Genomic DNA, 25356 nt, shown 5'->3' with positions numbered 1-25356 from the left:
ATTATCTATATTCATTTTGGTATATGACAAACACTGCAATACATATAGCGATGGAAGAGTGAGAATTTTACAGGATTGAAAGAAGACACGAAGAAATTCAAAGACAATATCCTGAAGAGGAAAGGATAGGGAAAGGTGAAGAAATAGAAGGCACGCAAAAAATAAAGAATAAAAGAGGTAAGAGAATTGAAAGAAAATACAAATGAAGAATAGAAAGAAACAGAAGAAAGGAAAGAGAAAGAAGAAAAATATAATAAATACGACGAAACGTAGATGGAGAAAAGGGTGTAATAAGGAAGTAAGATTAAAGATACAAAGAAAAGGAAAGGAGAAGAAGGAAGAAAATAAAGATAGCGATAAGACTGAATGAAAAGTAATAAAGAAAAAAAATTATAAGAAAATATGAAAAGGGAACAGAAGAGAAGAGAAGAGAAGAGAAGAAAAGAGAAGAGAAGAGAAGAGAAGAGAAGAGAAGAGAAGATAAGAGAAGAGAAAAACAAAAGAGGAGAGAAAAACAAAAGAGGAGAGAAAAGGGAAGAGAGAAGAGAGAAAAGAGAAGAGAAGAGAGAAAAAAAAAGAGAGAAGAGGGAAGAGAGAGGAGAGAAGAGAAGAGAAGAGAAGAGAAGAGAAGAGAAGAGAAGAAAAGAAAAGAAAAAAGAAGAGAAGAGAAGAGAAAAGAGAAGAGAAGAGAAGAGAGAAGAGAAAAGAGAAGAGAACAGAGAAGAGAAGAGAAGAGAGAAGAGAAGAGAACAGAGAAGAGAAGAGAAGAGAGAAGAGAAGAGAAGAGAAGAGAGAAGAGAACAGAGAAGAGAAGAGAAGAGAAGAGAAAAGAAAATAGAAGAGAACAGAGAAGAGAAGAGAAGAGAAAAGAGAAGAGAACAGAGAAGAGAAAATAGAAGAGAACAGAGAAGAAAACAGAGAAGAGAAGAGAAAAGAAGAGAGAAGAGAAGAGAAGAGAAGAGAAGAGAAGAGAAAAGAGAAGAGAACAGAGAAGAGAAGAGAGAAGAGAAGAGAAAAGAAGAGAGAAGAGAAGAGAAGAGAAGAGAAGAGAAGAGAAGAGAAGAGAAGAGAAGAGAAGAGAAGAGAAGAGAAGAGAGAAGAGAACAGAGAAGAGAAGAGAAAAGAAGAGAGAAGAGAAGAGAAGAGAAGAGAGAAGAGAAGAGAAGAGAAAAGAGAAGAGAAGAGAAGAGAAAAGAAGAGAGAAGAGAAGAGAAGAGAACAGAGAAGAGAAGAGAAAAGAAGAGAGAAGAGAAGAGAAGAGAACAGAGAAGAGAAGAGAAGAGAAGAGAAGAGAAGAGAAGAGAAGAGAAGAGAAGAGAAGTATCAATTTTGCCGCGTGACATTGTGTGTCACATTTTATTCGCTGAAAACAGCAACACCTTAGGTACGAGCTTCAGTGCAATCCAGCAAGTGAACGAAATTGTGTTATACGAGCTGGTGGGTTGTTTTCTGCCTCGGTTTCACCAGTACTAAAGACTCATTCTAACTTTTCTTACAACTCCCCTGGGAATAAACGAAATTTTTAAAGTAGTGAAATTATCATTTAACTTGACGTGAAATCTGGTAGCAGATTTCTCAGAAGCCCAGCGTTCTGGAAACTGCTAACAAAGAGGAAGGATCTCACAGTTTCTATCAAAATTCGTGACATGACTTTACAATTCACATTCCAAGCTCTTTGACGAACTTGTGGTGAAACTTTCAACACAAAGGATCGCTTTCCTAGAAACGTATCAAGATTTTTCGTGAGAACTGCGTTGCCTAGCAACGTCACTGCTTCTCGATGTTATACACACCTATAAGCATTCCTTTCTATTATGAGGACTGTCTTCGTCGTAGTTCAGGAGGTAGCGCGTTTGTCTGCTGATCCAAGGCTCTATTCGGCCGTGGGTTCGATTCCGTTTGGGCTGATTAGTCGTTGAGTTTTATCTGAGGTTTCGACCCGACTGTAAGGTAGATGTCATGCAGTCCTATGACGAATTCTGCGATTAATTTCGCCATATGCTATGTCTCTGTCACCAACTCCACGACGCTAGACTACGTAGTACTTGATACAGCGCCTAGGAGAGAGGATGGTATGTTTTGGTGAAAAATGAGTAAATTAAAAAAAAAAAAAAAAACTTTAAAATACTCTGTGATATGTGTGGAATGCATTGCATAACATTTTGTGGGTATTTGTGCCCTTATTGGATGTTGAGTCGCCATTTTTAAACTTCCTGCGTTATGGATTTTTAAATCACTCGCCCACTTTTATTGTTGTTTCCGGTAGATTAAATTAAATTTTCAAAAGAAAAAAATTTTCTTTAAAATACTCTTTGATATGTGTGGAATGCATAGCATAACATTTTGTGGGTATTTGTGCCCTTATCGGATGTTGAGTTGCCATTTTTAAACTTCCTGCGTTATGAATTTTTAAATCACTCGCCCACTTTTATTGTTGTTTCCGATAAATTGAATTACATTTTTTTCTTTAAAATACTCTTTGATATGTGTGAAATGCATTGCATAATATTTTGTGGGTATTTGTGCCCTTATCGGATGTTGAGTCGCCATTTTTAAACTTCCTGCGTTATGAATTTTTAAATCACTCTCGCACTTTTATTGTTGTTTCCGGTAGGATAAATTAAATTAAAAAAAATTCTTTAAAATACCCTTTGATATGTGTGGAATGCATTGCATAACATTTTGTGGGTATTTGTGCCGTTATCGGATGTTGAGTCGCCATTTTTAAACTTCCTGCGTTATGAATTTTTAAATCACTCGCCCACTTTTATTGTTGTTTCCGATAAATTAAATAAAAAAAAATTCTTTAAAATACTCCTTGATATGTATGGAATGCATTGCATAACATTTTGTGGTTATTTGTGCCCTTATCGGATGTTAAGTCGCCATTTTTAAACTTCCTGCGTTATGAATTTTTAAATCACACGCCCACTTTTATCGGTTTCCAGTAACTTAATTTTTTTGCTACATTGTCAGACAAAAATGGATATAATTTCTGAACTATTAAAGATACATGCATGAAATTTAGAACACACATTCTTTAGACTATTAGGAAACGTTTCTCTTTAACAGAATTTTGTTAATTGATTTCATTTTAAATATACGTCCGTTTGTTTGCAAGAGAGGAAAATTGTTATTAAATTATAATTTTTATTTTACAAACGTAGGGACTAATATCAAAATTCTGTTACAGACAGTTTGTAGAACATGCTTTTGCAAATACATAGCAAGAAAAAGTTTGAATCTATGTTTAAACACGGTTTAGATATATCGGTTTTAGTACAATCCTGCATTGGGTATATATTTTTTTTTTTCAAATTTAGGCCCCCTAATAATTTTGTCAAAATATTTATATTTGGTTGAGTTCCTACAGCTATGAGCTCTCTACATACAAAAATTGATATTTTACACCAAATAGGAAATAAATTAAAAATAATACCATCCTCTCCCCTTAATAAGCAACTATAAATATGATTTTTTATAGTATCGTACTGATAATTTTAAATGACCTCGCGATGCCAGGTAGACCACATAATGAAATTTTAGTGGATGCGTAACTCTGAAACACGTTAACAAAACAATAACGAGATAACGAGGCATTTGGTCGGGAAAAAGAGAAGAGGGACGTCAAGGAACTATGAACTGAATTTATAAAAGTAACGATATTGGCCTTTTTAGTTATAGTGGGAGAATTCGCTTATGTTTTTAATTTCATAAAATAGCTATAACGCTGAATGTCAAGTTGTATTATTTTGAGATTTTCCCATTGATTTTCTACGGGTACTGTTAATAAAATACTGAAATGACAGATTTCCAATTCATATTCATACAGACATTTTACAAAAATGATAGAGAAATTCGCGGTTCTTGTAAGGTACCTATGCAATTAGCGATTTGCCTAACATAAAAGATCTTCTGGGGATCGAAACGGAAGCGGCTAATGAGAAATAATACTTCCTGGGGTGCAACATGACGAAGTAGTGGCTGTAGTTATCGGAAAAAAATATATATATATATATTGCGGTACTCACCTGCAGTACTGTCGCACATCCACTCCCTACAGCACTGACCGGGAACTTCCACCAATCGCGGATGTCTGCAGGAGCCTTGAGGGGAGATGTACTCCTGCGGGCACAACGACGCGCATGCGTATGTCCCGTTCTGAAACAACAAGAGTTATTACATATCGGAATTGCAAAGTTATTTATACAACAAAAACACAAAGTAGTTCATTTTTGCACGCGTCACAAGTTTTTTAAACGAGACGTCATGAGAGTCAAAAAAATCTTACGAGTGCAGTACTGAGACGCTTTGTTATGTAACGATAAACTTAATTCAGATGTTATATCACGTAACAATATTCTCCATTCAGATGTATCACGTAACGAAATTCTTAATTCAGATATTATATCACGTAACGACACTCTCAATTCAGACGTTATATCACGTAACATTATTCTCCATTCAGATTATCACGTAACGAAATTCTTAATTCAGATATATCAGGTAACGACACTCTCAATTCAGATGTTATATCACGTAACAATATTCTACATTCAGATGTATCACGTAACGAAATTCTTAATTCAGATATTACATCACGTAACGACACTCTCAATTCAGAATGTTATATCACGTAACAATATTCTCCATTCAGATGTATCAAGTAACGATATTATTAATTCAGATATTATATCACATAACGATACTCTTAATTCAAATGTTATATCACGTAACAATATTCTCCATTCAGATGTATCAAGTAACGATATTCTTAATTCAGATATTATATCACGTAACGATACTCTTAATTCAAATGTTATATCACGTAACAATATTCTCCATTCAGATCTATCACGTAGCGATATTCTTAATTCAGATATTATATCACGTAATGATACTCTTAATTCAAATGTTATATCACGTAACAATATTCTCCATTCAGATGTATCACGTAACGATATTCTTAATTCAGATGTATCACGTAACGATATTCTCAATTCAGATGTTATTTCACGTAACAATATTCTCCATTCAGATGTATCAAGTAACGATAATCTTAATTCAGATATTATATCACGTAACGATACTCTTAATTCAAATGTTATATCACGTAACAATATTCTCCATTCAGATCTATCACGTAGCGATATTCTTAATTCAGATATTATATCACGTAATGATACTCTTAATTCAAATGTTATATCACGTAACAATATTCTCCATTCAGATGTATCACGTAACGATATTCTTAATTCAGATGTATCACGTAACGATATTCTCAATTCAGATGTTATTTCACGTAACGATATTCTCAATTCAGATGTATCACGTAACGATATTCTCAATTCAGATGTTATTTCACGTCACGATATTCTCAATTCAGATGTATCACGTAATGATATACTCAATTCAGATGTTATATCACGTCACGATATTCTCAATTCAGATGTATCACGTAATGGTATTCTCCCTTTAGATACATCACGTAATGATACTCTCAATTCAGATGTATCACGTAATGATACTCTCGATTCAGATGTATCACGTAATGATACTCTCAATTCAGATGTATCACGTAATGATACTCTCAATTCAGATGTATCACGTAATGATACTCTCAATTCAGATGTTATATCACGTAACGATATTCTCCATTCAGATGTTATATCACGTAACGATATTCTCCATTCAGATGTTATTTGAAGTAATGATAGTCTCCATTCAGATGTTATATCACATAACGATACTCTTATTTCAGATGTTATATCACGTAATGATACTGTCAATTCAGATGTATCACGTAATGATACTCTCAATTCAGATGTTATATCACGTAACGATATTCTCCATTCAGATGTTATATCACGTAACGATATTCTCCATTCAGATGTTATTTGACGTAATGATAGTCTCCATTCAGATGTTATATCACATAACGATACTCTTATTTCAGATGTTATATCACGTAATGATACTCTCAATTCAGATGTATCACGTAATGATACTCTCAATTCAGATGTTATATCACGTAACGATATTCTCCATTCAGATGTTATATCACGTAACGATATTTTCCATTCAGATGTTATTTGATGTAATGATAGTCTCCATTCAGATGTTATATCACATAACGATACTCTTATTTCAGATGTTATATCACGTAACGATACTCTTATTTCAGATGTTATATCACGTAATGATACTCTCAATTCAGATGTATCACGTAATGATACTCTCAATTCAGATATTATATCACGTAACGATACTCTTATTTCAGATGTTATATCACATAACGATACTCTTATTTCAGATGTTATATCACGTAATGATACTCTCAATTCAGATGTATCACGTAATGATACTCTCAATTCAGATGTTATATCACATAACGATACTCTTATTTCAGATGTTATATCACGTAACGATACTCTTATTTCAGATGTTATATCACATAACGATACTCTTATTTCAGATGTTATATCACGTAATGATACTCTCAATTCAGATGTATCACGTAATGATACTCTCAATTCAGATGTTATATCACGTAACGATATTCTCCATTCAGATGTTATATCACGTAACGATATTTTCCATTCAGATGTTATTTGACGTAATGATAGTCTCCATTCAGATGTTATATCACATAACGATACTCTTATTTCAGATGTTATATCACGTAACGATACTCTTATTTCAGATGTTATATCACGTAATGATACTCTCAATTCAGATGTATCACGTAATGATACTCTCAATTCAGATGTTATATCACATAACGATACTCTTATTTCAGATGTTATATCATTGAGATGTTATATCACGTAACGATATTTTCCATTCAGATGTTATTTGACGTAATGATAGTCTCCATTCAGATGTTATATCACATAACGATACTCTTATTTCAGATGTTATATCACGTAACGATACTCTTATTTCAGATGTTATATCACGTAATGATACTCTCAATTCAGATGTTATATCACGTAACGATACTCTTATTTCAGATGTTATATCACGTAACGATACTCTTATTTCAGATGTTATATCACGTAACGATACTCTTATTTCAGATATTATATCACGTAATGATACTCTCAATTCAGATGTATCACGTAATGATACTCTCAATTCAGATGTTATATCACGTAACGATATTCTCCATTCAGATGTTATATCACGTAACGATATTTTCCATTCAGATGTTATTTGACGTAATGATAGTCTCCATTCAGATGTTATATCACATAACGATACTCTTATTTCAGATGTTATATCACGTAACGATACTCTTATTTCAGATGTTATATCACGTAATGATACTCTCAATTCAGATGTATCACGTAATGATACTCTCAATTCAGATGTTATATCACATAACGATACTCTTATTTCAGATGTTATATCACGTAATGATACTCTCAATTCAGATGTATCACGTAATGATACTCTCAACTCAGATGTTATATCACGTAACGATATTCTCCATTCAGATGTTATATCACGTAACGATATTTTCCATTCAGATGTTATTTGACGTAATGATAGTCTCCATTCAGATGTTATATCACATAACGATACTCTTATTTCAGATGTTATATCACGTAACGATACTCTTATTTCAGATGTTATATCACGTAATGATACTCTCAATTCAGATGTATCACGTAATGATACTCTCAATTCAGATGTTATATCACGTAATGATACTCTTATTTCAGATGTTATATCACATAACGATACTCTTTTTTCAGATGTTATATCACGTAATGATACTCTCAATTCAGATGTATCACGTAATGATACTCTCAATTCAGATGTTATATCACATAACGATACTCTTATTTCAGATGTTATATCACATAACGATACTCTTATTTCAGATGTTATATCACGTAATGATATTCTCAATTCAGATGTATCACGTAATGATACTCTCAATTCAGATGTTATATCACGTAACGATATTCTCCATTCAGATGTTATATCACGTAACGATTTTTTCCATTCAGATGTTATTTGACGTAATGATAGTCTCCATTCAGATGTTATATCACATAACGATACTCTTATTTCAGATGTTATATCACGTAACGATACTCTCAATTCAAATGCATGATTTAATGATACTCTCAATTCAGATGTATCACGTAATGATACTCTCAATTAAGATACCTGAAAATATTCTATTGTGCCTACGCAACAATAATTATTTGACTCACTTTTCACGATTAAATTAAAAAAAATACAGGGCTATTCAAAAAGAAGGAGCAGATTTCAAATATTTATTTCTTCCAAACTACAAAAGATAGAAACACAATTCCAACGTTTCTGGACAGACGAAAGTTCAATTATAGTGTGATCGGACACCACGCTCCGACCACGTTTTTAACTTCGGAAAAAACAAAGTACTGAAATGTTATAATAGACAAGAGGACCTCAGTGCTGTTTACGAAGTTTTGACAACTAGAAAATTTCAGTAATCACTCGGAACTGAACCCGAGACCTTCCAGTTCATAGCCAGTTGCTTTGCCAGTTGAACTACCCAGCCGCCCATTCCCAATGATACTAAAATAAAGAAAACTGTCTGTTAAGTATTAAAAAGTGATTGAGTTACTTTTTGATCAGTGGGTGATCCCATTATCCCTGTTTCAATTGGAGTATTCATCCAGCAGTGATGACGTTAAATATTTGTATTTCAATGGGCCATCATCCAGGGTAAACACATTACTGATTGCCGTCCATGAAATCATAATAGTAAAGGAAGTAAAAAAAAAAAAAATTAAACATCATGTGAGTAATCGAACACGCTGTAAAAGTACCTCCCGCATTCCTGATTCCTAATGCGCAAATAGTCGTCGATTTAATCAGAGAGGAATTGTCTACTCGCTGTATTATTAACCTATTCAGAGTGTTCTGACAAACCGGGCTGGATCGTCTGAACTTACTTTAGCTTGTTGAAATTAATATAATAGTAATATACGTTACAAGAGCGGTATGTTGATGTTTTCATGTTCGAGGAAAAGATTGAAAAAGCAAAAACGTAGTTGAGCTTTTTTAATTTCCGAGAACATGAAAACAAACATACCGCTCGTGTATCGTACATTATTTTGTGAGAAGATCGTTCATTACATACCTGAAAGAGGAATTTCTAATTAGTTGCAATGAAATCTCCATCTTGGTTTCTGTTCAATGACGGCAACTTTTAAAAACTAAAATATCTATCTTCAACATTGTTGCTATAAAATGTTTTCTGTGTTTACTATATTCCAGCAGGCCGTGATATACGTCTGTCTTTTTTTTCCCCCAGTCTATATATGTGAACTTAAAACAAACGGTAAGGCTATGTAATGATTTATTTTTCATTTTAATATTTTAACAATATTATTTATATAACATATTGCAGTAATAACATCGGCATCTGGAATCTTGTTGATTTTTTCATGGCTTGCTTAATGTTACTTGCATTACAAATGCAGTAACTTTTGTGGTGTTGTAGAGTTTACTTAATTTTTTCAAATATTTAAAAACAATAATTAACCGTGCAATTTAGGTGAAATTGCAGTGGTAAGTTTCCAATTTATAATTATTACTATGTTAAACGTCTCTAAAAATAATCTGTTAAAAGCCTAAAGCAGTAAAATGAATATGGAGCTTAAGCGGTAAGAAGAGGGAAATTGTTATGTGTGTTAGGTTGGGAATACTGAATGTGGTATTTCACACTTACCGCGTATTGGTTTTGTGCGGAAAGCAAGCAAATACGCACGATCTCGTACAAAATATGTTACGAAGGTCATACATAGAATATACTGTTCCATTTTATGTGTTTTTAGACTTTTACATGAATGTGATCAGAAATAGACTTTTGGGTGTTCCACCGTGTCTTGAAACTTAACATTTAGATTTCATCACGTTGGCAAATAGGTACGATATGAAGCATCTTGTATTGCAGCCTAGTCAGGTTATTGCAAAGGCTTAATTAGAGATGCCGCTGAAATTAATTTATGTACCAAAACATTAAAGAGGAAGAGTGGATTGTAATTACTAAGCAGGATAGCCATGATATTATCTGCAAATAGGATGATGCAAGAGTCCCTATCTTATATTATGTCTGTAATTTCCAAATTGTGTGCCATACCTAGAATCTGATTACGCAGTTGAAAAGGTCACGGTTTCTCAAGTATTTTTGCTATGTATTAATATAGATACATCTCTGATAATTAATGGAATCTGTTTAAACGTGATTCAAAGTGAAATTTTTTATATTCTTGAAAAATATGTTTTAGCCATGTTACACCTCACTGATGAAACAAAGATGGCGACGATGACGTAACGTAATAATTATATATTCAAGGCACACCAAAAGCCTCAACAAACCTAACCTAACCTAACCTGTCACTGTTTCTCGGACTTAAAGAAACTCCAAAACTAGACTTCGTTGAATTGCCACACGCAGCATGCAATCAGGTTGCCGATGTACGGTAGTATAGAGGAGGTGAGCGACCGCCCGATCTCGTAGTATAAGCAGTTCATGTTAAGAGTTGTGACCGGTCCAAATAGATAGAGCAGCTACAGCTAATGTATACCTATGTAAGCACTTGTTTTTGCATTACTGTGGTTGGAATAGTCAAAGTTTAACATTTGTTCAGTGCAGACAAGAATTAAATCAAACATACTACAATGAGAGTGTTGCTGTTCCAAACAATTGCCCCTGGAATATCCTTACCCCCGCAGCCAGTCTTGACCCGTTGGGGAACGTGGTTGGATGCTGTTAATTATTACGCAGAACATTACGGCAAAATAATGGAGGTAATTGATGAATTGGATAGCTCAGACAGTTCCGCTATTGCAGCTGTAAAATCATTGCCTTCTGAACAGCTATTGGAAGATATTCTGTTCATTGATTCTAATTTTAAAATCGTGTCCAAAAGCATCAACCTGTTAGAATCGTCTAACTACAACTCTCAGTATCACAAACTATTATCCAAAATAACAATTCACTAATTTCAGAAAAAGTGAAATGTAAGTTGAGAAACATTATTACTAAAAATACTGCCTTTTCACAACTTCGTATTATAAATGATGTACCATCAGATCACGACAAGACATCTGAAGTTGATGTACTAAAAAGTAGTGACTTTCCGTTCTTCAAATATGTACTTATTACATCGTGTGATGTTGAACGTACATTTTCCTAAAATAAAAACTGCTTAAGTGACCATCGAAGGAGGTTACTTTGCAGTTGCTCAAAATGTACGTAACTCTTCACTGCAATGCACATATTCGAGGATGATGTGAGTATATTACATTAAATTTTAAGAGTTCATATATCTCACTATAAAATAATTGTGTATTTACATGTTTAGACATTTCCTAATTCAATGATTATTCATTATATTTCTTGAATGCAGGATACAGGTTTTATTGTAACCGCAGTATACTGCTCAGTGTTTACATCAGAGGCATACTCCATCCGTTGCACGCCCCCTTCTCATACAGTCTATACCGCGTGCGCAGTAAACTTCGCGATTCTCGTGGAAATTCCACGAAGTCTAGTTATAGGTAAGGAGTAATAAAGTACAAATGTACAAGGAACTTTTGTACACTTGTATTAGACGGTACTTTTGTAGAATAGGGCATAGGTGTCTATGTGAGCTCCAAGCCTGTTGGCCACTTGTCTCGCTTCGATTTTCTTCAACAATGCTTAGCAATGGATACATCCTACATGCAACGGACCTCACAGAAAACGATTTGTTAAACTGTTGGATAGCTCACAATAAGTGAAAGACGCTAAGAAATAGGCAGGAAAAACAGAGAGATATATCCGCAATGCTGCTAATGTCTATTTGTACAGAAAACTCGAAATCCATACTTTTGTAGTATCACAATGCCCTATATCCACTCCTTTAGGCGATTGAAGAATTTTCTACCCTTTTCCATGAAAAAAATGTTAGCGCAAACACTCGTGATGCCCCACTTCGATTACTGTGATATTCTGCTTACTGACCTAAGCGTTACTTCGGCGCAGAGACTACAACGTGTTCATAATATGTGCGTCCGTTTCGTCTGCAATATTCGCCGGGCTGATCACGTAACACCATCCCTCGAAATGTTGTCCTGGCTCCGTCTAGAACATCGTAGAAAAATCCACTGTCTTTCCCTTCTCTTTCCCTTCTCCACTCCTGTCTATCTTGCGTCTCGTTTTCAAAATCTATCCACCCATCATAACCTAGACACACAATCACAACACTCCTCAATATTATCCATTCCCTCCCACCGAACATCCTCATATTCATCTTCTTTCACTGTGGCTGTTCCTCGGCTTTGGAATTCCCTACCGAGTAATGTCAGGGACTGTCAGACATCAAACCAATTTAAGAATAGGCTAACGAAATATTTTTATAACAATTCTTGTTAACAATAATAGCTGTTTCAGGTTTCTCAATGTTTAATGGTTATATATATAGGGTGTTTAAAAAATACGGGGCATAATTTCAGGTATGTATTTCCCACATGTAGACAATCAAAATAGTTCATTACAAGATGTGTCCGGAAATGCTTTATTTCCGAGTTATGGCCTTCACAACATTGAAATTCACAGGAACCATATCTCATGTTTTAGAAGCCACTCCACTCATCAATCGTCAATAAATTCACTTCTTGCATGATGGCGCTCCTGCACACTTCAGTCGTACGGCTCGCCGGTACTTGGATCGAAGGTTTCCTGATCGATGGATAGGTAGAGGTGGCCCAATTGCTTGGCCTCCACGCTCACCTGATCTGAACCCTCTCGATTTCTACTTGTGGGGCCATTTAAAATCATTGGTTTATTCGTCTCCGGTGCCTGATTTGGAATCCCTTCGGAATCGAATTGTGGCATGTTCTGAGGACATACGCAATACTCCTGGAGTTTGGGATCGTGTTCGCAGGTCAATGAGACATCGATGTGAGGTCTGTATTCAAGCAGGAGGTGGACATTTTGAACATCTTCTGTAATGACAACGACCTTCGGGAAGAAAAACGTTCCGGTGAATTTCAATGTTGTGAAGGCCATAACTCGGAAATGAAGCATTTCCGGACACATGTTGTAATGAACTATTTTCATTGTCTACATGTGGGAAATACATACCTGAAATTATGCCCCGTATTTTTGAAACACCCTGTATATATCACAGGATAAATATTTAAATTATCTCATTATTATTATTATTATTATTATTATTATTATTATCATCATCATCATCATCACTATTTCTTACCAATGTTTATTATTTCACACTAACATTACTTATCCAACTTTTATTATTTACTTTCATGTTGTTTTATGGTCTAGATATTAATGTAATAACTATATAACCAATTGTATTCTATTATAATTAAGAGTCTGGCTGGGCGGAAGAGAAGGCCTAGTGGCCTTAGAACTGCCTGATTAAATAAATAAATAATAATAATAATAATAATAATTATTATTATTATTATATTTTATATTTCCTAGAAAGAGAAAGTAGAAGTTACACCTATGGGCTTTAAGGCCTGATAGTATTCCCATTGCCATCCTAAGTCGCCGTCTTTGCATTGTGAGAAGTTCGTTGCCTGTATTAGGCGATGGATATCGTATCATGATTTTGGACTAGCGGCAGCCTTTGTAGATTTCCTACCTCACCAGGTGCTTTGGCCTCAAGTAATCTCTGTTAATTGATTTCGCAACAGCAAAGGAGACACCAGCAATTTGGTCTTCAGAGCTGTAGTAGTCTTTAGCAGAGCTGTCTGAAATTTAATTGTCTGGTATCCTTTGATGACTTAGTTACCACGCTGAGGTACAGCTGTTGGATCTACTTAGTTTAACAAATGCATACAATCCCAAAACATAGAGGATTCGATAGTTGTCTTGGCAACAACTGAAATAGCAGATATGGATATTTCCCTTGACATATTTTTGGCAAAGAGAATTTGTACTCAAGATTCTTAAAAGTCGTAGTTTTGAGAAATAAATATATGAGTATAGAGAGTAAAACTAGAATCTACAAGACATGCGTGAGACAATTCTCGTATATTCTACAGAAACAAGAGCAGAAACACCAAAAACAGAACAATAATACATCTTGATTACACAACTTTTAACACTGTATCACTTCGGAATATGTATGATAAGACTTTCTTGTGTTAAATTTTAACGTACCTTGTTAACATGTTTCGACCTATTTTGGGTCATCTTCTGAACTAGTCGTTGTTGGTCTTGGCGCCTCTTGTTTCCTGTGAGGGTGCGTTCGTAGTGTAGAGTCAAAGAGTGTATGTGTTTTGAAATTGAGTTGTGTGTTGAGAATATCTTTGGGGTGTGTTTTCGTGTGTCTGTTTATTTCATATTGTTCTAGTGTGTTTAGTTTCTGGCTTTTTGGTTGGATGTGCAGTATTTCCATGTCTGTGTTGATGTCTCTGTAGGTGTGGTTGGCATTTATGATGTGTTCTGCTTATGTGGAGGTGTTTTGTAATTTTGGTATGGCTGTGATGTGTTCTTTGTAACGTGTTTGAAATGATCTGCCAGTCTGTTCTCTGTAGAAGTTGTTGCAGGTCTTACATTTGAGTTTGTATACGCCTGTGTGGTTGTATTTGTTTGTGTTGTTTGTGTGTTGAGATGTTTTTGTAGAGTGTTATTTGTTCTGTATGCGATGTTGTAGTTTAATTTCTTGAATGAAGTTGCAATTTTATGTGTGTTTTTGTTTTCGTAGGCTATGTTAGTGTGATGTATTTTTGTGTTCTTGTGTTTGTGTTGTATTCTTCTGTTTTTTTTGTGGTTTTGTTTTGTCTTACGTATTATGTTGTCTATTATGTTGGGGTTGTATCCGTTTTCTTGTGCTATGTGTCTGATTGTGTTTAGTTCTTCGTTGTAATCCTGTTGGCTCACTGGTATGTTGAGTAGTCTGTGTACCATTGTTCGGAATGCAGCTTGTTTGTGTTTTGTGGGGTGGTTGGATGTGTTGTGTATGTGTGTTGTTGTTGTTGTTGTTGTTGTTGTTGTGGGTTAACACAAGAAAGTCTTATCATACATATTCCGAAAAGAACAATAATGCTGAGAATGATAGAAAATAAACCAAGATACTTTGAAGTATTCCAGGATAAATTCAATATGACAGACAAATGAAAGAAACACAAACAAATGTAAAATAGAAAATATGGTGAAATGCAGTAGAAAAAAAGGAAGAGGTGGAAAAACCAGACTTTTAAGGATGTCCGATGATTGTCTTTCGAAATCAATGTTCGATCAATGTCCAATGTTCTCTTGTTACCAGTTGTGCCAACTATACAACCATCGTTGAATTGTATGGAGATTACTAGTCAAGAAGGCTTTCTTGATTCAGTTTCATTTTTATTGAAACAGTTGCAGTAACCTACAATTATCAATATATATTAAACAATATCTGATACGTGACTATCCATAATCTCATACAGCAGAAGCTGTAACATAACCTAAATAATATAAACAAGATAAATGACAGAAAAGTTATAATTAAGAATGATGAAATAAGCATGAATAATTTTAAATGGTACAGTTATTGAAAGTACAAAGTTGCCAAACAAAGAAAACATGCTAGGGAGGTGATAAAAACAAAGAAATGCTAGGGAGGTGATAAAATTGTAGGATAAGCAGCCACGATTGATTTAAACCCGCCATTCCGTACAGTTTTATTGGTCAAAAGTAATATAACGTAGTAAAATTTATCAGCCACCAAAAAAAATCACTTCAGTGTATCTTAAGGTAGGAAACCATATTTCGGAAATGCATGAATTATTACTGAACTAGGGCGTAAGTTTCATAACAACGACAATTTACTTTTCTCGTCATTAATTTACTTCTCTAGAATATAAAGGTGCCTACTTTAAACTGCAAATGAATCCATTTTTTTTAAAGAGCATCAGCATTTGACGTGTATTGTATTGTATGACAACAGAACTCTATATTAAGAGGTTTTAAAAAAATTGTATTTTTCTTTTGTTTCTTAATAATTTATGTGATAGTGATATTTTGAGAAGAATTTGTAATGTATTACTTATTTTATAAATGAATTTCCATAATTTTCAAAATTATGGAAATTAGTGGCTGATGCTTTTTCAAAACAAATAGATTCAAATACGTAAGATTGAACAATAGCAACTGCAGATTCTAGAACTAGTAACAGGACCAAATAATCCAATTGGATTAAATAGAAATATTGATCATACTCCATAATGGAATCATTCATATGGTACTGTACTTAAGATTCACGAACTCATCGAGCATTGCTTTCCAAAACGTGGTTTTTACAACCAGCCAGATAATAAGCCGGATTAAAGTGAAATAACTAGGTTAAAGATTTTCCCTCAATTTGACACATATATATTATATATTCGCAAGCTACTATTTGCGGAAGTTAAAAAACAATTTTAATATACGAAATTTGAATTATACCAAAGCGGATAGACTTTTAATTCAGAATTGTTATTCAAATTTAATGCCGGCGTAATCCGTTTTAGGAATGGAATGTAACCTGTTGAATTATTGATCAAGTGGGCAAATTGATTTACGTGCTGGTTGTATCGGCCAGACTTCCTCCAGTCTCGTATAAATATTACTCACAGATGTCAGCACAAGAAAGTAATGGCTCTGCGAACAGCTAGGGATGTCACCGTACCCAACGCGCCCTTGCTATGCCAAGGTGTTGTGTGTCTCCACAATGCACGCCTAATTGAATTTTGTGGCTTTATCAGATTTTTTTCTTAGCATACAGCTCTTCGCAATTTATCTAATTTCGCTTTATCATTACATGCAGTATTGTGATTCCTTCGAGATTTTCAAGGAAATAGGCCTATGCATTTTCAGTATCTGATTGTGAGTAAGTAGTTATTGATAAAGAGTCTGCTAGTAATGTCCATATTCTTTCTCAAACTATAGCAAAGATTTTGATACATTCAGTACTTTCCAGTTATCTCATTCGAAATTGATGGAAATTAAATTTAACTAGTTGGTTGTGCAGCAAATGCAGACGTACAAATAAAAATTTTTCAGATTTATTTTCAACGAAAAATACCAGACATTTTCAAAGTTATTTGCTTCCGTCATAATCAAACATACTCCTTCGGAATGTTTTTTATGCCAAATACTTTTTCTTGAACCTATCCACCTTCAGTTTTTGAGTTTCAACGCGAAAACGCAAGCAATAATGTCAGGACGATCAGTGGGTTTTTCATGTGGGAGTAAAGCAATAGCTATTTCAGGTCATTGTGGATTGTAGGTGAAAGTAAAAAAATGTCAGGTTTGCTATGCTTCCGCACAAAAAACATAGCATCTTGGTATAGCTGTTGCAAGTAAAGCTTGAAATGTAGAGGGTAAAATCATTTTATTCTGCTAAGAGATCTTGCTGAAATGATCGGGAGACTACATAATTTTGTAGGCCTCTTATTCTATCAGTAAGTAATACCGTCTTTACTTAGGAACTGTAATTTTTGCGCTCTCTCGAGCCAATACTGAAGAGAATGACGCATCTACACTACACCGCCATTAAGTATATGAAAAATATCCAACCCCACTTGATTAATGACTATAAAAACGCTTGATTTTTAATAACAATATTATTAACAATATTATCTTACGTATATAAAGATAATACAGGGACATCATTTTATTTTTACTAACATTTTTAATATTAACCTGGCTATACCTCTGGATCAACGCCGTTTGCTACTCCCTTCCACGACTGCAGTTCGACGATACTGGCTTAATATACAAACAAATCACTTAACTAGGTATAGGAGGGAAGAAAAGTAGTTCATCCATTTACGTAAACTAGAAAATATCGCGCTTTTGAGTTTGATCATTTTCATTAGGTTTTTGTTTAATCAAAATACAGTACAGTATTAACAATGAGTGTTTTTACTCACGAACTGAGCTGTCCATGTGGACGTATTCATTATGCAGTGTATATTATACTGTCAACAGCACATTAGCGTACAATATAGAGAATGAAGTGAAATTGAAAAATAATCATAATATGGATATTTAAACACTTTTTGAAAATGGTGGCCGTTCATTTCGATACAGGCTTCAGTTCTAATGAGCATATTATCGCATTATAGATTATTGTACCTAATCCCAATTACCAGTTTCGTTCTTCGTACTAGTAACTCATGTTGAAATAATTCTGTACCTACTCTATAAAAGAGTACCTTACGTATTGTAAATTCAATAGTCACTTCTGTCCGATCCGAAAAGATAAAATTACTCAGACATACTATCTACTGTCCGTCCAAGTAGTTATGTAGTGGGGTCGTAGAAAGGAGGAAATCACGTGACAATTAATTACTTAACGAGACCTTTTACTTAAGTTATTTTAAACAGTCGTATAATATTACGTAGACGTCCAATGCCTAACAGAAATTAATGTTCTCAGAAAAGAGCTAGGACAGCCCAGCCACTAGCTGGCGAATAGAAGCTGGTGGGGGAAACCGAGATACGACATAGACAAATGGACGACAGTATCTGTGCGAAAATGATTCAATATTGAAAGCTCTTTCGTCACTGGAAAACGCGAACATATTTTTGGAACGTACTGTTTACTATGACCGTAAGGCTACTATGACTGTATATGCGGACGGTTGAACTTTGTTAGTAGAAGGGGTGGGAGCGAAGAACATTAAAAAACTCAGGTACAATAAAAATTGAAGTAAAAATAAAATGATGTCCCTGTATGTGTCAGAGGAGTAACAATTTCGTATAGTATGATCTACTCTACAGGCAAAGTCTATTGTGCTAAAGTGACATAGAGCACTGTATTTTCACTCATTTCACCCGTGCAATAACAAAAGGAAGTAAATCAAATCTAAACTGTGCCGTTACGTCTAGGCCGTTCTGCATTGCCAGACAATTGCTGGAAAGTGCTCAGTCGCGGCTCTTTTGTCCTATCTTGGTTTCATATGCTGACAGAGAGGCAATTTGTCTGCCTTCCTCCTCGCTGATTCGCTTATTGCATCTCTTTTGTGCAGAGGCCCACGCTGCAGTAATGAACTACAGTTTGATAAACAAATCAGAAGCGAAGCACTGCCTGGGAGGAGGCTGCTAGTTCTGCAACGGAGTACCAGCAGATTTCTTCTACACCTTTCATTCCTTTGATATCGCAGAAATCGATAATTATTTAAAGACAGAGTAATATTTATCGAGTGTGACATAATGGTAGTATGGTTGGTAATGGAGAAATGATGGCGTTAGAACTACTGCGGGAACTAAACTACTTGAAGCTGTCCTGTCTCACATTCACTTTATCGTAAGCACAGAACAACCTGTTACTTCCCAGCTTTACAGTCCCCACCTCGCGTTCATGAAATTCCTTGTCATACAACAGTGATCGGCAGGTTGTGCATTTCTGACGTCGGAGCAAGGTCAGACTAGATCAGACCTGCAGAAATTGTAGCGCCTCAGAGCGACTGCTTTACTCCCCTTTGTTACCCCACTCACCTTTTCTACCAGTGCGGTCATGGCGTTCTAGTAACGCTCGGCTGCATCAACGGGACTAAAGCTGCATCTTACTTACTTACTGGCTTTTAAAGAACCCGGAGGTTCATTGCCGCCCTCACATAAGCCCGCCATTGGTCCCTATCCTAAGCAAGATTAATCCATTCTCTATCATCATATCCCACCTCCCTCAAATCCATTTTAATATTATCTTCCATCTACGTTTCGGCCTCCCCAAAGGTCTTTTTCCCTCCGGCGTCCCAACTAACACTCTATATGCATTTTTGGATTCGCCCATACGTGCTACATGCCCTACCCATCTCAAACGTCTGGATTTAATGTTCCTAATTATGTCAGGTGAAGAATACAATTCGTGCAGTTCTGTGTTGTGTAGCTTTCTCCATTCTCCTGTAACTTCATCCCTCTTAGCCCCAAATATTTTCCTAAGCACCTTATTCTCAAACACCCTTAACCTATGTTCCTCTCTCAGAGTGAGAGTCCAAGTTTCACAACCGTACAGAAGAACCGGTAATATAACTGTTTTATAAATTCTAACTTTCAGATTTTTTGACAACAGACTGGATGATAAAAGCTTCTCAACCGAATAACAACAGGCATTTCCCATATTTATTCTGCGTTTAATTTCCTCCCGAGTGTCATTTATATTTGTAACTGTTGCTCCAAGATATTTGAACTTCTCCAACTCTTCAAAAGATAAATTTCCAATTTTTATATTTCCATTTCGTACAATATTCTCGTCACGAGACATTATCACGAGCTGCATCTACACAGTTCAATTTTTTCATGCGCGTATGTATGCAATCTGGGAAGAATATTGAAAGAATGAAGCTTATATTAATTAATATTAAATATCAATCTTGCATTCATTGCTTTAAAGTTGAAAGAAAAGTTTAACCGTGTAGATAAATCTTAACGGATTCTTGCTCACCGATTTACGGGGAAACAGTTGGCGACAACGACTAAACAAAAGAACGACCATGCGATAAATTGATAGCGATAAACCTAGCTGCAAAAATTATCGCGATGTATGACTGTGTTTGGTTGGAATTAAAAATTTCATTACACTACACGTCGGAAACGGAATGACGTCATATAAATGAAATAGTTCCCTTAATTTATGTGAATGTGAGGTAATCTTATGGCGAATATAATAAATTTAATCAAGACTAACGTAGTAGATTGAATTCGGCGTAGCTCAGTGGTCAGAGCGCTTGGTACGTAGAACCAAGGACCCGGGCTCGATCCCCGGCGCCGGAGCGAATTTTTCTCCTCAAATATTAATTGTAAATATTACAGATATTATTCTGTTGGACAAATTAATAAAAAAATCTATAATATTCTCATAGCTGCAGTGCATATGTCTGTACAGATTACTGTACACTTAACTGCGGAATCCCGGCCAAAAAAGTCACTCAGCTGAGTGCGCCCCTTGTATAATGGCAGTTGACATTGGACATATACATCAACGCCTATGCCTAACTTGGAGTCAGGCCACAAAGGGAAACATTGAAGGAGGAAGGTTCGATCCGGTGCTGTGGATTGAATTCGACGTAGCTCAGTGGTCAGAGCGCTTGGTACGTAGAACCAAGAACCCGGGCTCGATCCCCGGCGCCGGAGCGAATTTTTCTCCTCAAATATTAATTGTAAATATTACAGATATTATTCTGTTGGACAAATTAATAAAAAAATCTATAATATTCTCATAGCTGCAGTGCATATGTCTGTACAGATTACTGTACACTTAACTGCGGAATCCCGGCCAAAAAAGTCACTCAGCTGAGTGCGCCCCTTGTATAATGGCAGTTGACATTGGACATATACGTCAACGCCTATGCCTAACTTGGAGTCAGGCCACAAAGGGAAACATTGAAGGAGGAAGGTTCGATCCGGTGCTGTGGATTGAATTCGACGTAGCTCAGTGGTCAGAGCGCTTGGTACGTAGAACCAAGGACCCGGGTTCAATCCCCGGCGCCGGAGCGAATTTTTCTCCTCAAACATTAATATTAAGCTAGTAGTTGATACAGTGTTGTTAAATAACCGACTAAAATACAAGAATATATAATTTATTCACACCTAAGCGTCTTTAGACCACTCTTGCATACAAGATACTTGTAATTTAATTTCAGGAATTCGCCTCACAATAACGTGGTGACCAGGACTCTCCAGAAAAGTCCACGGCCCTGAATTTTTATAATATACGAGATAAGCTCCACGGCCTCAAGGCTTGAGTGCTTTTATGTACTCATTACTACTCTTGCAGAGAAAAGAAGGGGGTGGGGTGGCCCTCCCCCTCGACATGATTACAAAAGAGAGTTATCACCCCCACCTCGAGGCCATTGTTGATTTCTCGTATGTAAGGTTCGGTCCTTTGTGAACACTCGTGATGCATGTACAGGGGTGCGGCTTAAAAATGGCCGCCGGGGGTGCAGTGAGCGTCTGATGCTTGTTAGATAACGCCGGCGTTTAACATTTCTATCGACTTGTTCTCGTTATATATGGCTGGTTAGCACAATAACTTGTGCGCTAAGAACCCTTCTCCGAGGAGCGAGAAATCTTGCCACGTTTACATTGCTATCCATTTAAAGGAATCGAAAGACACTTTAACCGAAAATGTGGAGGTCTGGGTACGATATCGCATCGACCGTGGAAGAAGGAAATCTGTGCCCTATAAACAGAATATACGTCTTCTTTATAAATTGTATCATCATTATCATCATCATCATCATTATCATCATATTTGACTATATTTATTTACTGTGCCTTCTTTGCTTATCTTAAAAGTTAATAATTTACATTAACATAATTTCAAGGGAAAAATTGTTCCGGGTCCGGGTATCGATCCCGGGACCTCTGGTTGAACGTACCAGCGCTCTACCACTGAGCTACCCGGGAACTCCACCCGACACCGTCTCAACTCTTCCCTTTATATCCACACAACTCGCGTGGGCTGACGAAACGCCAGAGACCCACAACGAGTGCACACAATCTCTGTGTGACTTGGAATTGTGGTTTTCTGTTAACGAACACAGTAACGTATATATTAAGCAAATCTAGTCTTTCAGGTGAAGCTCCCTGTAAAGCAGATTTGAATAATTTCAAGGGAAAAATTGTTCCGGGGCCGCGTATCGATCCCGGGACCTCTGGTTGAACGTACCAGCGCTCTACCACTGAGCTACCCGGGAACTCCACCCGACACCGTCTCAACTCTTCAACCAGAGGTCCCGGGATCGATACCCGGCCCCGGAACAATTTTTCCCTTGAAATTATTCAAATCTGCTTTACAGGGAGCTTCACCTGAAAGACTAGATTTGCTTAATTTACATTAACGTTTTCGATACATTTGTATCATCTTCAGATGTAGAGTGTTAAATAAACATTTGTGATGAAAACCTTGCCTTATGGTATGAAACGTATTATGATTTTCGGATCTTGCTAAAGTGAATTGCTCTAACTTAACCTAATTTGGTCTATAATACACATGTTACATGGACTGCAAATGATTTTAACTTAATGTAATAAGTTCCATACCATAAGGCAAGGTTTTCATCATAAATGTTTATTTAACACTCTACATCTGAAGATGGTACAAATGTATCGAAAACGTTAATGTAAATTATTAACTTTTAAGATAAGCAAAGAAGGCACAGTAAATAAATAATTATAGGCAAATATTAATAGCTTATCGGCATACCACAATATGAAATTGATCATCATCATAACTTTTTCTAATTATTCAATGCAAAATATATTGCATTTGCAATTTTAGAAATATGATTGTGCAAAAAATGTTGTACAATACAATTTGTGAAGTGCATTACAAACCTCGTATCGTAATATACTATTAACGTACTATTTATGATACCGAATTTATAACATTATCGTCAATAGTGTTGAAAAGCCTTCTTTTACCTAGGCCTGTCTAAAATAGATTTTTTTTAGCAATTTTCTCTTTATCTCTGTTTTATTTTAGGTTCAGAATTCATTTATATGATCCGTTCCCAACGAAGTTATTCAATGTTCTGCTTTTTAATAAAATAATTAATTCTTAAAGGAGGCTATGCATCGTTTGTGAATTGTTAAAAAATTTGAAAGTAATTTACTTTTAACACAGGCTACATATAATATCCAATTTCTAACACTATCGTCAACTGTTAAAGCCCGCTTTTACCTAACTCTATCTAAAATACATAGATACCTACAGCAATAATAATGAATTTTAAAGAAGGCTATGCATCGTTTGTCAGTTGTTAGAAAAAGTTGAGAGTAATTTACTATTAACACAGGCTACGTATAATATCGAATTTCTAACACTATCGTCAACTGTTAAAGCCCGCTTTTACCTAACTCTATCTAAAATACATAGATACCTACAGCAATAATAATGGATTTTAAAGAAGGCTATGCATCGTTTGTCAGTTGTTAGAAAAAGTTGAGAGTAATTTACTATTAACACAGGCTATGTATAATATCGAATTTCTAACACTATCGTCAACTGTTAAAGCCCGCTTTTACCTAACTCTATCTAAAATACATAGATACCTACAGCAATAATAATGGATTTTAAAGAAGGCTATGCATCGTTTGTCAGTTAGAAAAAGTTGAGAGTAATTTACTATTAATACAGGCTACGTATAATATCGAATTTCTAACACTATCGTCAACTGTTAAAGCCCGCTTTTACCTAACTCTATCTAAAATACATAGATACCTACAGCAATAATAATGGATTTTAAAGAAGGCTATTCATCGTTTGTCAGTTGTTAGAAAAAGTTGAGAGTAATTTACTATTAATACAGGCTATGTATAATATCGAATTTCTAACACTATCATCAACTGTTATACCCTTCTTCTACCTAACCCTATCTAGAATAGATACCTACAACAATAATTGATTTTAAACGAGGCTATGCAAAGTTTGTCATTTGTTAGAAAAAGTTGAGAGTAATTTACTATTAATACAGGCTACGTATAATATCGAATTTCTAACACTATCGTCAAGTGTTAAAGTCTCCTTTTACGTAACCCTATCTAAAATAAATTATTATAGCAACTTAAAGTAAAAGATGTGATCCTGTTTTATTTCAGATTCGGAATTGATTCATGTGATCCGTTTTCAACGAATGGAAAAGAAATTTCTCTTTTTTTTTTTTTTTTTCCTTCACACAAGCAATACCTATTTTGGTCTTTATTGCGTCCTGTGGCGGTTAAATAAAGCAAGAATCTGAACAAGGTACTCAATTTCAGAAGACTGGAGATCCGTTGTATTAATATACTATGTTAGCCAGAGGTAAGGAGGAACAAGTGAAGCGAGAACCTCGGCGTTGTCGTGGAGACAGAGTGCCCGCAGTGCTGCGACGGCAATGCGGTCTAAGCTTTATGGACGGCTTAGACACCTGATCACTTTACAGAGCCTGCAACTGGGATCAAGTCGCCGGCTTCTATCGAAGTCTGAAGTAACAGCAAGTTAAGGAAAACTTAAAAGAAAGGAAATTAATTAAAAATGTTGTGAAACTCAGGCAATTATATCACATTTTGAACTAAAATGATGCTGAAAAAATTAAATATTTAAGGGCAATTTGGATTATTTACAAAAAATGGTCAAAAAATCAATTTGAGTTTTTTTGCACGAAATTATTCCTTGTGTACTTAGTAAGAGTTTTTTTTTGCCTCCACGTCTTCTTTAAGACCCAGGAGCGATTTTTATATGGGACTGTTCCATTTGTCAGTATTGTATCTCTTTTCACAAATTGAAGCGGTGAGATCAATAACCAATCAAGTCCACTTCTGGCCATTCATTTTTTGCAAATTTGAAATTAAAAATTAGGATATTTCCACACGTGTTACGACTT

General features: G+C 35.4%; 1 protein-coding gene across 1 annotated transcript in view; it reads right to left on the bottom strand.

The window, feature by feature from the left end:
• The window catches only part of Ccn, a 970566-nt gene that overhangs the window by 91014 nt on the left and 854196 nt on the right, over nucleotides 1-25356 (bottom strand). The window contains exon 5 of the mRNA XM_069845004.1: nucleotides 4032-4161. Coding sequence (XP_069701105.1) covers nucleotides 4032-4161 — 130 coding nt within the window. The remainder of the gene's footprint in view (nucleotides 1-4031; nucleotides 4162-25356) is intronic.

This window comes from Periplaneta americana, chromosome 14, assembly GCF_040183065.1.
Source record: "Periplaneta americana isolate PAMFEO1 chromosome 14, P.americana_PAMFEO1_priV1, whole genome shotgun sequence".
Lineage (NCBI taxonomy): Eukaryota > Metazoa > Arthropoda > Insecta > Blattodea > Blattidae > Periplaneta > Periplaneta americana.
Note: the sequence above shows the minus strand (reverse complement) of the source record. Positions and strands in the feature narration are given on the sequence as shown.